General features: G+C 48.6%; 1 protein-coding gene across 2 annotated transcripts in view; it reads left to right on the top strand.

Moving 5' to 3' along the window:
* Positions 1–15,304, top strand: part of Abca3 (ATP binding cassette subfamily A member 3) — a 59,128-nt gene that overhangs the window by 36,207 nt on the left and 7,617 nt on the right. For both annotated transcript variants that reach the window (XM_028760800.1, XM_028760799.1), the window contains 8 exons: positions 4,514–4,612; positions 7,863–8,049; positions 8,672–8,975; positions 9,666–9,939; positions 12,287–12,491; positions 12,847–13,066; positions 13,268–13,426; positions 14,646–14,818. In XM_028760800.1, the coding sequence (XP_028616633.1) occupies positions 4,514–4,612; positions 7,863–8,049; positions 8,672–8,975; positions 9,666–9,939; positions 12,287–12,491; positions 12,847–13,066; positions 13,268–13,426; positions 14,646–14,818 (1,621 nt within the window). The remainder of the gene's footprint in view (positions 1–4,513; positions 4,613–7,862; positions 8,050–8,671; positions 8,976–9,665; positions 9,940–12,286; positions 12,492–12,846; positions 13,067–13,267; positions 13,427–14,645; positions 14,819–15,304) is intronic.

Here is a 15,304-nt window from a genome sequence, read left to right as displayed (position 1 = left end):
CTAAAAAACCATTCACTTCTTGTCTGCATTCATACCCACACAGGGACTCCCTTCTAACACCAGCGTAAATACATAATAGCTATTGCCAAGCGTGGTGGTGTATGCCTGTAATCCTAGCCCTTGGGAGACAGAGGCAAGAGGGTCATTTCAAGGTTATCCTCAACTACATAGCAAGTTCAAAGCCAGACTAGGCTGCTTGAGACCCTGTTTTAACCTCCCTCCAAAAATAAGTAAATAAAATTTTAAAAACATATGTAGAAGTACAAACAATTATTTGTGGGGCTACCATGCTTTTGCAGACAAATTGTGAGTGTTCATAACTTCTCTGTCTCAGGACTAGAAATGGTCAGATCACCCATTTCTCAGCTCATGATCCTCTTCCTTCCTTCTTTCCTTCTTTCCTTCTTTCCTTCTTTCCTTCTTTCCTTCCTTCCTTCCTTCCTTCCTTCCTTCCTTCCTTCCTTTCTTTCTTTCTTTTTTTCTTTCTTCAACAATATAAAACATTTTACAAACTTAGAAAGTTCCTGACTTTAAAAGAGCACACCTTTAATCCCAGCACTTGGGAGGCAGAGGCAGGCGGATTTCTGAGTTCGAGGCCAGCCTGGTCTACAGAGTGAGTTCCAGGACAGCCAGGGCTACACAGAGAAACCCTGTCTCAAAAAACAAAAATAAAAACAAAAATTCCAATGTTTCAAAATCTCAGTTTTCAAATGGCAGTGGTGGTGCCTCACTCCTTTAACCCCAGCACTCACAGAAACAGGCAGATCACTGAGTTCAAGGCCAGCCTGGTCTACACAGCAAGTTCTGGGACAGCCAGGGCTGTCATACACAGACAAACCCTAGCTCAAAAAAATAAACAAAAAGCCTAAAATCTCTATAAAAACTCAAAAATCTCATCTAAAAATTTGGGTCTCTCAACTGTGGACTCCTGTAAAATAAAATAAAAAGTTAAATACTTTCTTATTTCAAGAGGGAAGAACCAGGACGCAGTCACAACCAAATCAAAGCAAAAGCAGACTCCATCTGTATAAATAAGACAGTGTCCAGTGTCTGATTCCCTGATGATTTTCTGGGATCCTCACACTTGGGCTGCTTCTGTGGCGCCCTCTACACCCCACACAGATTGTCTCCTGGTCTCAGGTTGGCTCCACTCAACAGCTGCTGTCCTTGGTGGTCATCCCATGGTACTGGCATCTCCAAAATGCTGGGGTCTCTGCTGCTACTGGGCTGCACGTTCACCAACAGGCTCTCCTGGGCTCTCTTCAAGAATTCTAGCTCTGCCTCACAGTGCCGAGCCTCAGATGCTCATCATGACTCCTCCATGCTTTCAGGACCAGTACCACCTAGGAAGACCCTTACACATGACCAGGTGTGGCTGCCAGAATGAGGTACCTGATGAGGCTACCTCTGGAACACAGCTGCCATGGGCTGACTTTGAGGGAACACTTCCCAGAAGATTTTTCCTTAATGATCCTGGTCTTAATCCCAGTTAATTTCTCAATTCCAGCTGAATAGCAGTGATCATCCCAGCAAAGCACAGGTTTCACATTAGCGACCCTGTTACCTCATGAAACAGAGCAGATTCACCATCCCCAGTAACTAGGACCACAAATCAACTCAAAAAATATGCAGCAGCCTCAATAGAGTGACTTAGACAACCCCCGGAACTATACAGCCCAGACCTCCATCCTCTGCGTTTCTGTTAACACCTTTTTAGCTCCCACAACACAGCTCACCAAAAGTTGAACATATAATGGCTTTTCTAACCCAAAGTTGCAAAGTCCACAGTCCTCTCAAAAGCACATAGTCAGGTCTCTCTCAGCAATACTCCGAAATTTTTGTACCAATGTCTGTCTTACTTAGGGTTACTATTGCTTTGATGAAACACCATGGCCGGGCTGTGGTGGCGCACGCCTTTAATCCCAGCACTTGAGAGACAGAAGCAGGCGGATTTCTGAGTTCGAGGCCAGCCTGGTCTACAAAGTGAGTTCCAGGACAGCCAGAGCTACACAGAAAAACCCTGTCCTGAAAAAACACACACACACAAAAAAAAAAGAAAAGAAAAGAAAAGAAACACCATGACCAAAAGCAAGTTAGAGAGGAAAAGGTTTGTTTTGCTTACACTACCATATGACTCTTCCTTCCTTCCTTCCTTCCTTCCTTCCTTCCTTCCTTCCTTCCTTCCTTCCTTCCTTCAAGAAGTCAGGGCAGGAACCTGGAGGCAGGAGCTGATGCAGAAGCAGAGGAGTGCTGCTTACTGGCTTGCTCCTCATGGCTTGCTCAGCCTGCTTTCTTTTAGAACCCAGGACCACCATCCTAGGGGTGGCCCCACCCACAGTGACTGGGCCCTCCCACATCAATCACTAGTTAAGAAAATGCCTTAAGGCTTGCCTGCAGCCTGATCTTATGAAGGCATTTTCTTGAGGTTCCCTCCTCTTAGAAGTTGACATAAAACTAGCCAGCACATCAAGTATGATTAAGGTTTTGAAGAGGTTTCCAATTTTTTTTTTTTTTTTGTAACACAGAGGCTCAAACCCGGGACCTTATGCATGCCAGACAAATATTCTACCCCTAAGCTACACCCTCCAGCCCATGAAATGTTTTTACGTTTCCCTCATGTGTATGAGTGATTTGCCTGTATGTGTGTCTAAGTGTTACATGTCTGCAGTGCTTCCAAGGGCCAGAAGAGGATGCTGGGAGCGGAACCCAGGGCTTCTGCAAGAGCAGCGTTTGCTCTTCTGAGCCATCTCTCCGGCACAGTAATGCAGGTTTATAGTAACATGATGTCCCAAGGAGGGAACCTTGGGTGCAGCATGGTTTAAAACCCCACTAATATGCACTCATTTCACATTTTCCAAAAAGCTGTATCAGTCATACCGTCTCTGTTATCAGTGACTGTCCCTGCACAGATCCCCAAGAGAAAAGCAGTCACTGCCAAATATCCTTCTGGAAGAAGGAGCTTGCTTTTCTTCCTGTCATCAGGATAAGACCACAAAACTTTTTTTGGTGGTGGTGGGAAGGACAGGGTCTTATTATGTATCTCTGGCTGTCCTAGAACTCATCTATAAATCAGGCTGGCCTCAAACTCATAAATCCACCTGCCTCTGCCTCCTAGTGCTAGGGTCAAAATGTGCACTTCCACACCCAGCAGAGAACATGTACCTTTTTCATGGTTGCTTACTTTGAATAAATTTTTGTTGTTATTGTTTAGTAGTTAGTTAGTTTCTTCTTTTTTCAAGACAGGGTTTCTCTGTGTAGCCCTGATTGTCCTGGAACTCAGTCTGTAGACTTAGCTGTCCTCGAACTCAGAGGTCTGCCTGCCTCTACCTCTGAGTGCCACCACAGCCTGGCTTCAGTATTTACTGTATAGGTGGACAGATACCTGATTGCCACCTTTGTCGATTCTGCCAACCAGGAGCAGACTGGTTCACAGGGGTTGCCTCTGGGTGCTCCCTGTGGTGCTCCCTCAGGGTGCTCCCTCGGGGTGGTACCTTTGGCAGTTATGTGTCGCTTCTAGATATTCATAACTAGCGAGCGTGTGGCCCCAGGGCCGTCACCATATCAACTGTTCCAGTGATGCTTCTGTGTGGCTCCAGGTCCGTGTGTACATTTGACCTCGTGCTGTTGTTTCCCATTTCCTGTTTTGTGCGACACCTCTTATCTGCTGTGATATCTTACAATTTTATTCTCAGTATTCCACTGCCCAACCCAACTAGTAGTCGCCAGAAGGTTAGTTGTGTGAGCGGATGTGTGTGCGCTTGGCTCTCTGGCTCTCGAGCTCTTTTCTAGTCTCAGAGCCCAAGACCAAGTTTTCTGCTGAGAAGCGGAAAAATGACCAGGATCACATAATAACCCCTGACCTCTCCTCTGAGGTTCTCAATGAACCTAAAACTGCTCTAAGGAAACTAAGAACTCAAGATGGAAGTGTAGCCATAGCTCACTAGGAGAACAAGACCTCAGGATTAATCAACAAATATGTTTTTTTTTTAAAGATTTATTTATTTATTATATATGAGTACACTGTAGCTGTCTTCAGACACACCAGAAGAGGGCATCAGATCTCATTACAGATGGTTGTGAGCCACCATGTGGTTGCTGGGATTTGAACTCAGAACCTCTGGAAGTGCAGTCAGTGCTCTTAACCACTGAGCCATCTCTCCAGCCCAACAAATATGTTTTTAATTCATTTTTAAAGAAGGAAAAATGTCATTGAAAGATATCATTCCAGTCGGGCAGTGGTGGCGCACGCCTTTAATCCCAGCACTTGGGAGGCAGAGGCAGGCGGATTTCTGAGTTCGAGGCCAGCCTGGTCTACAGAGTGAGTTCCAGGACAGCCAGGGCTACACAGAGAAACCCTGTCTCGAAAAACAAAACAAACAAACAAAAAAAACAAACAAGCAAAAAAAGATATCATTCCAACCTGTGTTTTCCTCCTTGTGTACAGAGGCAATTATTTAGAAACAAATTATTTGGAAGGCGTCTGAAAAGCCTGACTGCTCTGGTCTTCTTTCAGGTTTGAAGGTCTGTTTGCTAAACTGGAAAAGAAGCAGAAGGAATTGGGCATTGCAAGCTTCGGGGCCTCTGTCACCACCATGGAGGAAGTCTTCCTTCGGTCAGTAGGTGTGGGCTTCCATTGGTCCCAGACCTTAACAGAAGATGATTTTGTTAGAGGGTTCTGCTCTGGAGCACTGTCAGAGTATACAGATGTGGGCAGAGGACAGGGGCTTGGAGCCAGAATTCAGATATGAGTTTTAAGGACACCTGCATCCTCAGGAAGCCATGGCCTCTGTGTGGGGAATGTGCCTGTGCTACCCAGAGCTACAACCATCCACACACAGGTCACACAAAGTTAGTAAGTCCCCTGAGGTGTGGGTCACCCCACAGGATTGATGTTTCTACACCAGAAGTGTGAAGGTTAGCTCTCAGATCCTTAGAGTGCCAGACTGTTGCTGTGGTTACTGGAAATTTCTAGAGTGCTTGTTTAGCTGATACAGTGCTAATAACTAGAAGTAAAATGTATACTTAAGATGTAATTTTTTCTTCTTGAGGAAACCATGGTCAGAGGAGAAAGAATGATAACTGACCAAAAGTTATAAGACCTTGTGTTATGTGCTCAAAGGGATCCATCAAAGGTGTGGGGATGAACAGGAAAGGCCAGCATTGCTGCAGGGAAACTGGTGGGTAGGGCTGAGCACAGAAGGAGTTCGTGCACCTTTCAACAGAACAGCCAAGAGGAAGGGATGAAGGAAATAGCTGTTTGCTCACCTGCGTCCAGCACGAGTGAATCAGAATGGCTTTTGGTTGAATAAAAACACCGCATTCCAACCTCCTGTCAGCTGTATCTGAGGGCACAGTTCCAGCCTGCTCTCAGAAGCTGTAGGGCCTCTGCACCTGTATATTTCCTGAGATTTGGTGCCTGTCAGGTGGTTTACCTGAGTCTCTACCAGCTGAGGCTCCTCAGGCAGGCAGCACCTGCAGACACTCAGATAGCCTGTTGTTAATTCAAAGATATCAGTGAGATGATAACACTTGGTGTCTCTGACTTGAATCTGTGATTTGCCTCTGAAAAATCAATGGATCTGGAGCCAGTGATGGTTCAGCACAAGCCTGTCAGCCTGAGCTTGGTCTGCAGGCCCCACATAAAGGTGGAAGGAAAGAAACTCTCTAAAGTGGTCTTCTGACTCTCTCTCTCTCTCTCTCTCTCTCTCTCTCTCTCTCTCTCTCACACACACACACACACACACACACACACACACACACACAAATTTTTTTAAAAGGCCAGACATTGTGGTACACACCTATAATCCCAGCACTAAAGAGGAAGAGGTAGGCAAATCTTTGTGAGTTCAAGGTCAGCCATGTCTACATAGTGAGCACTGGGCCAGCTAGAGCTATACAGTAAATTCTTGTCTCAAAAGGAAGAAAAAAAAATGGTATTGAAAGAAAATCAGGCCAGGCAGTGGTGGCGCACACCTTTAATCCCAGCACTTGGGAGGCAGAGGCAGGTGGATTTCTGAGTTCGAGGCCAGCCAGTTCCATGACAGCCAGGGGTATAAAGAGAAACCATGTCTCCAAAACAAAACAAAACCAAAAAAGAGAAAATTAGTTTTTTAAAAAAAGGAGTTGAGCCAGGCAATGGTGGTGCATGCCTTTAATCCCAGCACTTGGGAGGCAGAGGCAGGTGGATTTCTGAGTTCGAGGCCAGCCTTGTCTACAGAGTGAGTTCCAGGACAGCCAGGACTATACAGAGAAACCCTGTCTTGAAAAACCAAAAAAAAAAAAAAAAAAGGAGTAGTTTGGTCAAGGGCCAGCAGAGCAAGACCTGAAGCCAGCTCGGGGCAGGTGGGGCAGGTGGGCAGGTGGGCAGTCCTCCAGCCAGGCAGCTTGGTTGGGCCAGATCAGAAAGCCCCTCAGCTTCTCAGTGACTTTGGTCGTCACCCTGATCAAGGAGCTGCTGCAGGACTGAGGATCAAACCCAGGACCTTTAGGATGTGTACAATTTGGTGGCTCTGGTGACCTCGCTGTTTTGCCACCTTCACTATACTAAATTTACCGTGTTTTAGTCAATTCTCTACACTGCCCTGAAAGGAATCCACACACTGGCAGTCACCTCCAGTTGCAACTGTGTGCCTGCTTCTGTCACTAAACCTTTGCCTGTCATGAACATTTGACATACATTGAATCATACAACGTGTGTTTATGTCTCATCTTCAACTTAGCACAAGGCCTTTGAGGTTCATTCATTCTGTAGCATGTGTCAGGAGAATGGTCTTCCCTGTCATGCTGGACAGCATGCATCATCTGGGGTACCTCGTGGTGTTTATTTGTTTCAGTTGAAGGACACGTGTGCTGCCCTCTTTTTACATTCTTCTGGTTTTCTTTTATAGATTGTGTTGCTGTGCACATTGTGTTGCTGTGCACATTTTGTATACAGGTTTTTGTGTGGCTACCTGCATTTATTCCTATTGGATAAGTGCCTGGGGTGGATGACATGGCAATGATTGTCACTCCTTTCGTGACAAACACCCTTTATTTAGAGGCTTCTGTCAGAAGCACTGGAATAGAAAGCGTTGCAGTTAGCTTCTTTGCTTATCCATCCGATCACGTGCTCACAGTTGCCCACACTTACTCATCCTTCTAGCCTAGCGTGCATGTCTCTACTCAGTAACTCGCTAGGGACATCATGGGCACAGCCGAGCAAGTGAGAAAGAACCAGACAGGGCACTGACTCTGAGAACTTTCTAGGTGTACAGAGAGACTGACTAAAGTTCACATTCATAACCAGATCCTGAAGAGAATGGTATTAACTCTGTGGATCCTGACAGCCTGAATCAGGCTACAGTACAACAGCAGCACATTCTGACCCCGAGCACCTTCTGCAGGACTTGCCAGCCCCACCACCTCCTCCGTCTACCGTGTCTAGCCCTGTCATGTCCTCCTGAAGCATAGTTGTCTGCCTCCAGTCTTAGCCTTGGCAGGCAGTACCCCGGCCTTTGTCTTCTTGGGACACACAGCATAGGTTGCGTGAAAGGCCCTTTTTGTATATGGTGACGCCATGGTGCTGTACATCTCCTTTCTCCCTTGAGCACCTTGGTTATAGATGATGACTCTGGGCAGTTCCCTTGGGGAACAGAGCCCTAGACTCTATCCTGCACTAGAGTCCCAGCTGGTGGTCTCTTTCCCATGGACATTACATCTAGCTACCTAGAGAGGGTGTTCTGGAGATATGTGTTAATGAATGAATAAGAGAGATATATGCCGATGGCTCGTTCCACTTCAGAGCCTCTTTTTAAAGTCCTCTTTTTGGATCTGTTCTCCTACCCACAAGCCAAGCTGTGACTGGTGCCTGTGTTCTGCTGCAGGGTTGGTAAGCTGGTGGACACCAGCATGGACATTCAAGCCATCCAGCTTCCTGCTCTGCAGTACCAGCATGAGAGGCGGGCAAGCGACTGGGCTTTGGACAGTAACTTGTGTGGGGTGATGGACCCAACGAATGCCATTGGAGCCCTCATAGAGGAAGAAGAAGTTTTGGTCAAGCTCAACACAGGGGTGAGCACCTCAAGCTGGGACCACACAGGGCCTGCTGGGGATGGCTGTCATGCTCTGAGCCTCACTGGTGCTAACATGCACATGGCAGGAGCTTCAGCAGAAAACAGAGGGCGGATTACAGCTTGTGCTGCAAGGGTCAGCAGGGAGAGGAAACATTCAGAAGGCTTTTTTATTTGATGTTTTTTGAGAAAAGAGCTCACCCTATTATCCAGGTTGGCCTAGAACTCAGTATGTAGATCAGGCTGGCCTCATACTTGTGATCATCCTGGCTCTTTCCAGGTGCTGGGATTGTAGATGCTCTGCCACACCCAGCTGAAATGTCTTGGTGTTCTAACTTGGGCCGTCACAGAAAACTGTGTTTGCGTATGACAATGAAATTGCCTTGTTGGGGAGCCTGCTTTATGGCAAGCTCTGTGGTTATCTGCCGTGAGAGCCATGCAATGGAGTAAGAGGGCCCCCATTTGATAGCCAGGATACCCAGGAGAGCGTCAGCCAAAGTCCCACAGTTGGTGCTGCTAAGGTCATCACATGTGCATGCCCTGTGTGGTGTGTGTGCCCCGAGTACACCCCCACCCCCACCCCTGGGTGTGCAGCTGTGTCACCTGCCTTCCCTCTGCTGCAGCTTGCCCTCCACTGCCAGCAGTTCTGGGCCATGTTCCTGAAGAAGGCTGCATACAGCTGGCGGGAATGGAAGATGGTAGCAGCTCAGGTCCTGGTCCCCCTGACCTGCCTCACCCTGGCCCTCCTGGCTATCAACTACACCTCAGAGATTTTTGATGCCCCTCTCCTGAAGCTAAGCCTGAACGAGTATGGTAGAACAGTTGTGCCCTTCTCGGTCCCAGGCACATCCAAGCTGAGTCAGCAGTTGTCTGAACATCTAAGAGACATGCTGCAGGCTGAGAGGCAAGAGCCCCGTGAAGTGCTAGGTAAGGAGTAGCTGGGGCTGGGGCCCAGTGGTGCTGACACTGGTCGGTTATCCTTTACTGTCCTTTGCCTTCATAACACAGTTTGCATCCCTGGCTTGGTCCTTGTTATATCATGACAATCAAATTTGCCTTTGGATGGCACCAACGTCCTTTAGGCCAAACTTCATGGTACTGAGTCAGAAGAAACATTCCTGGGACACCAGAGGTGCAGGCTCACTGTTAGGACTTGGGCATACCCATTCTCCTGGACCTTTTCTGAACAAAAGCAGAAGCCCAGTGGTCTTCCTGTACGTTGTCTTTGTTTATAGGCGACGTGCTGACAGGGCCCTTGCTCATCCAACACCTTGAACTTAAAACTGCCTTTAGTCTCTCATAGCCATAGATCAACATTGCCTCTGGCTTAGAACCGCCACGGTCTGGTTAAATGGAGTGTACTGCTCCCTCCCATATTGTGACCAGCAACCCTGAGGTTCTGTGGACAGATCAATGACAAAATAACTGAGTTCCTTCTTGGCAAATGGGTGATTCTATGAGCAGGTGGGAAGCCGTCCACACCATGATGGGCACTACTGGCCCAGCGGGTGTCCCATCTCAGCTGTGTCTGGACTGAATCCCTGATGAGAGTCAGTGGGATGGCGACGGTGCTCCCATCTGTCCCTCCTGGTACTCTGACACTGTATTACTCCACAGGTGACCTAGAAGAGTTCCTGGTTTTCAGGGCCTCAGTGGAAGGGGGCGGCTTTAATGAGCGGTGCCTGGTAGCAACATCCTTCCAAGACAGAGAAGAGCGGACAGAGGTCACTGCCCTGTTCAACAACCAGGCATACCACTCCCCCGCCACTGCCCTGGCCATTGTGGACAACCTCCTGTTCAAGCTACTGTGTGGCCCTCGAGCCTCCATTGAGATCTCCAACTACCCCCAGCCCCGGAGCACCCTGCAGGTCGCCAAGGACCAGTTCAATGAGTATGTATACAGCCCACACACCCACTCAGGTGTCCCTCACCAGGACTGCTGTTGAGACAGCATCAGAAGTAAAGCTTTGTAGATAGCAGATATAATTACTCTCACATGCTGCTGCTTCTTAGCCAAGGTCACTTCAGCCTTGTGAATCAACCATTCTGTGTCTACAACACAGAACCAAAGCACCCATCCCAGGGCAAGCCTGGTGGGCATCTTTGCCTTCTCTTCCCAGCAGGGTCCTCAGAAGGAGGGCAGGGCTGTGCTCAGAGCTAGGGGAAGGCAGTCGCATCCCTCAGGCTGCAGGTGGAAGGCCTAAAGAGCAGGCTGGGGGCACTGACTACCACGAGGACAGTCATCCAGGGAGGGTACTGATCTAACAAACACCAGCCATGAAATGTCACTCAGAGAAAACATGCAGTCAGATGCTTCTTCTTTTTTTAAGATTTATTTAGTTTATGAATGTGAGTACACAGTTGCTGTGATCAGACACACGAGAAGAGGGTGTCAGATCCCATTACGGATGGTTATGAGCCACCATGTGGTTGCTGGGAATTGAACTCAGGACCTCTGGAAGAGCAATCAGTGCTCTTAACCACTGAGCCATCTCTCCAGCCCTTTCACCAGTTTTAAATGAATTCAAATCTGTGTGCTAGTTGAGATACTTATTTCTCCACAATCCAGAGATATAACTCCTGGATCCCTAACATGCTGAAGAATGGCACGGGAAAATAGTAAGTCTTTGTTTCCTATAATTAAACAATTACGTCTCCATAAGAGTAGAGCACGTTGTGTGCACAGCAACAACCACTGCAGTTAATAACGTACAATAGTCTTGAATCTGAGCCCAGGCACTTCCGGCAGCTTTTGTTGGCTTTGTGTGGTACTGTGGCACATGCAGGATCCAAAGCACATTGTGTGTTTGGAACCGAGGCTGCGGCGAGGTCCCAGGATCCAACGTGGACAAGTGCCACCAGAAACACCTTACCTTCATTATGAATTTCATTATTTAGTCATCACACTCTCAGAAATTTTTTACGGGTAGCACACCTACTCTCACATTCAGTTCCGAGCCCTCACTGTTATGCAAGCTTTGAGCTAGGTGTTTGAATGTTCTAAGCACTGTCCCTCACTGTCCCTTTGTTCCCAGTTGTCTGTGAGTAATCCTGGGAGGTTTGGGAGAAATGAGGTGAGCATAAGGACTTGTCCTGAGGATTGGAGACCCAGTTGGGGTGAAAACATCTTCACCTTCCGAGCTGCTGGAGCAGTGTCTTCAGAACTTGTCTTATCCCCAGCTGGGCTTCAACACTAAGTACCCAGACTCCCACACTGAAGGGCGGAGGTGGGCCTATTCCAGCTCTTATAACCCAGCTCTCACCCAAATGTGCTCCTCCATTTCATAGTTTGAACTGGTCAGAGGATAGCTTGTAGGAATCAGTCCTTTCTGCCTATCATGTGGGTCCTGGGATAGAACACAGCTTGTGCAGCCAGACATGCCCCTTCCCCTCAGTGTTGTTTTGTTGGCTGTGTCGTCCTGTACCTTCCAGTGGTCTTTCATTCTCCCAGCTCTCAGCCCTCAAAACTGCTCACCTGATCTGTCACTGCAGGGCTTCCTGTGTTATCTCATGAGCACATGACCTTTCAGCATGGTGTTCCCAGGCCCACATAATCACTTCTCCCTCCTTCCCTTGCTGTCCCTTCCTTTCCCTTGTCAAATACTTTGTTTCTGTTTTGAGACAGCATCTTACTATGTAGTTCTGGCTGTCCTGGAACTCACTCTGTAGACCAGGCTGGCGAAGAACTCAGAGATCAATCCGCCTGCCTCTGCCTCCCTAGTGCTGGGATTAAAAGTGTGCACCACCACTACCTGGCTTAATACGACTCTTTACCTCTGTACCATCTGTTAAGATCTGAAGATTTTTAAGCCCTGGGGTAAATTAAGCCTTCATGGCCTGTTTCTAGAAGCAGTTGCTGTCAAGTACCTGTAGGACACAGGATGTAACAGGAAGAGAATTTATCTACCACAAAGGTCCAGGAACTTAACAGTGAGGTCTGACTGGAGATGGTCAGAGAGCAGTGCAGAAGTCCCACTGTGACAAACAGAAGTGCAAGTGTCCCGCTGAATGCTCAGGGACAGGTAGCTTAGAAACGTCTAGATGCCTAGGAAAGAAGGCTGCCCTTGTTCATGCAGGGCACTGTGGGGAGCCATCCTCAGGGAGTGGGAATTTTACCATCTCTGTGGTTCTTTCTTAGCCCCTTGAGTGGTTTGACTACTGTCCATGGATTTGGACGGTCATGACCAAGGGCTCGATCTTTCCCACTACCCAGACGCACTATGCTCTGCCCTCCCCAGGGGCCGGAAGGGATTTGACATTGCCCTCAATTTGCTCATCGCCATGGCATTTCTGGCCAGCACGTTTACCATCCTGGCAGTCAGTGAGAGGGCCGTCCAGGCCAAGCACGTTCAGTTTGTGAGTGGTGTCCATGTGGCTACTTTCTGGCTCTCCGCTCTGCTATGGGACCTCATCTCCTTCCTCGTTCCCAGTCTACTACTTCTGGTGAGTGCTGGGTGTGCTGGACTCCGCTCTGTACCCCCAGGGAGCACACCTGGGGTCCCCTTGCCAAACCTGGACCAGCAGGGAAGACCATCTAGCAGCTGAGTCTGATCCAGAAGGCTAGTTGGAAACACCAAGTGTTTTCTTTCCTGCCCTTTGATAGGCGAGTACTGGACTAGCTCTGCTGGTTCTAGCTCTAATAACCAAGAAACCTCGTCTCAGAGAGGACCCAGGGTGACAGTCACTGTGGAGCCCTTGGGTCTGCATGGTCAGGCAGAGCCTAAGAACCACCCTTTTCCTGACCTGGGGAGCCTCCCACTGGCCTGTGCACTGACCCATCTCATGTGTGCTGCTGCAGGTAGTATTCCAAGTCTTCAATGTGCACGCCTTCACGAAGGATGGCCACATGGGTGACTTGCTGCTGCTGCTCATGCTGTATGGCTGGGCCATCATCCCCCTCATGTACCTCATGAGCTTCTTCTTCTCGGCTGCATCCACGGCTTATACCAGGGTGACCATATTCAACATCCTGTCGGGCCTTGCCACCTTCATCGTGGTCACTATCATGCGTATCCCAGGTGGGAGACTGACCACCACCCTAAACCACAGACCACCCACTTAAACCATTTTGTCCAAGGAGGCCCTGCTCAGCCAGTCACAAGGTGGGAGGGTGTCTACGGCATTCTCCCAGGGAAGGGACCTGACTTTCCCTGCCTGGATATGTTCTCAGTCAAGTGTATTGTGTCCGCCAGCACTAATAGGTCTGTACCTTTTCACAGCTGTGAAGTTAGAAGAACTTTCCAGAACCTTAGATCATGTGTTCTTGGTGCTGCCAAACCACTGCCTGGGGATGGCGGTCAGCAACTTCTATGAGAACTTTGAGACTCTGCGGTACTGCACTTCCTCAGAGGTTGCTGCCCACTACTGCAAGAAGTACAGTAAGTGTCCAGACGGGCCCTTCTTCAGCTCTGTTTGCAACCAGAGCCTCCCCAGGACTTGCCCAGTCAAGGGGCCAAATTAATCTGTGTTCTGTTCCCTATAACACAGTATCAGTAAGTTATAGATCAAAGAGGACAAAGGCCAACTTCTGGCAATGATCATTGTGCTCAGAGAATCCCAAAAATGTGCAAGGCTTCCTGTGACCTGAGATGAGTTGAGTCTCATGTGTCCTCTGGCCTCTTAAAACACCACCAGGCTTCAGTTATGAGGCTTTGCCCTGTAGAATGTATTTAATGCTAATAACCTTTCAGAGGCCCCACCTCTGAATGCTACAGTTGGATTAAATTTCTGCCCTTAAAAAAATGCTCATGGGCCGGGCGGTGGTGGCACACACCTTTAATCCCAGCACTTGGGAGGCAGAGGCAGGCAGATTTCTGAGTTCGAGGCCAGCCTGGTGTACAGAGTGAGTTCCTTGACAGCCAGAGCTACACAGAGAAACCCTGTCTCAAAAAACCAAAAAAAAAAAAAAAAAAATGCCCATGTATGGTATGGCTGAGTCTGTGTATCACTTTCATTCTTGATACTCAGAGCCCAGGAAAGGACATCAGAGCCTCTGAAACTGGAACTGCAAGTGTTTGTGAGCCAGTGTGTGGGTGCTAGAATCAAATCCTCTGGAAGAGAAGCCAGTGGTCTTAACTGCTGTGTCTCCCTCCAGCCCTGGATTTCCACCTTTTTAATACCTCACAATGGGGATTGCATTTCAACTCCATAACAGGGCTCCAATGTTCCAAATCATCAGACACTTGGGTCCACATCATCTCTAAGGCCCACACCTGCCCCTTTCTCCAGCTTATGTGTTCTGGACCTGCACCTGGGCATCTGACTTCCCATCTGTCCTGGTGCCCTGCAGCTTCTAGAAGAGTCCTCACTCTCCTTAGGTCTTTAACCAGTGACATTGCCAAATGTCTCATTTCTTAACAAAGTCACATTCATAGGTTGAGTTAGATCTATTTGGGAGTGGGGTGTTTTTTATACTGGAATGGTCTCCTTTGTACGTCAGCAGGGAGCCAGGCAGTCGTATCTACAGAGCTCTGCACACGCTCAGGCAAAAGTGAGTCTCCCCACTATGTTGCTGAGCATTGTGCTAGGACAGGGCTTGTGAATGCCTGTCCCTGCTCTAAACTTCCCCAAGCCCAGCCTTCTCCTTGCCCTGCACAGACATCCAGTACCAGGAGAACTTCTATGCCTGGAGCACCCCAGGCGTTGGCAAGTTTGTGACTTCCATGGCTGCCTCAGGGGGCATCTACCTCACCCTGCTCTTCCTCATTGAGACCAACCTGCTGTGGAGACTGAGAACTTTCATCTGTGCCTTCCGGAGGAGGTGGACTCTGGTGAGTGGCTCCTGGAAGCTCACGAATGCTGGAAGGTGCACCTCACATCCTCCATGGGACTGAGACAGTGAAGGACTGCCTCCATATAAGCCCAGCCTTGAAGCTTGGCCACCCCTCCCATTTGTCACACTGCCTCATGGCTGACACGAAGTGTTGCTCCAGCATGGCCAGATCCAAGTGCACTGTCACAGCACAGGGGGAGTCACCAGATCCAAGTACATTTTCACAGCACAGAGGGAGTCACCAGATCCAAGAGCACTGTCACAGCACAGGGGGAGTCACCAGATCCAAGTACATTTTCACAGCACAGGGAAAGTCACCAGATCCAAGTGCACTGTCACAGCACAGGGAGAGTCACCAGACCCAAGTGCACTGTCAGAGCACAGGGAAAGTCACCAGATCCAAGTGCACTGTCACAGCACAGGGGGAGTCACCAGATCCAAGTGCACTGTCACAGCACAGGGGGAGTCACCAGATCCAAGTGCA

This window comes from Grammomys surdaster, unplaced genomic scaffold, assembly GCF_004785775.1.
Source record: "Grammomys surdaster isolate TR1022 unplaced genomic scaffold, NIH_TR_1.0 126612, whole genome shotgun sequence".
Taxonomy (NCBI): domain Eukaryota; kingdom Metazoa; phylum Chordata; class Mammalia; order Rodentia; family Muridae; genus Grammomys; species Grammomys surdaster.
The sequence above is the reverse complement of the archived record's forward strand: the minus strand, read 5'-3'. Positions and strand labels throughout refer to the sequence as shown.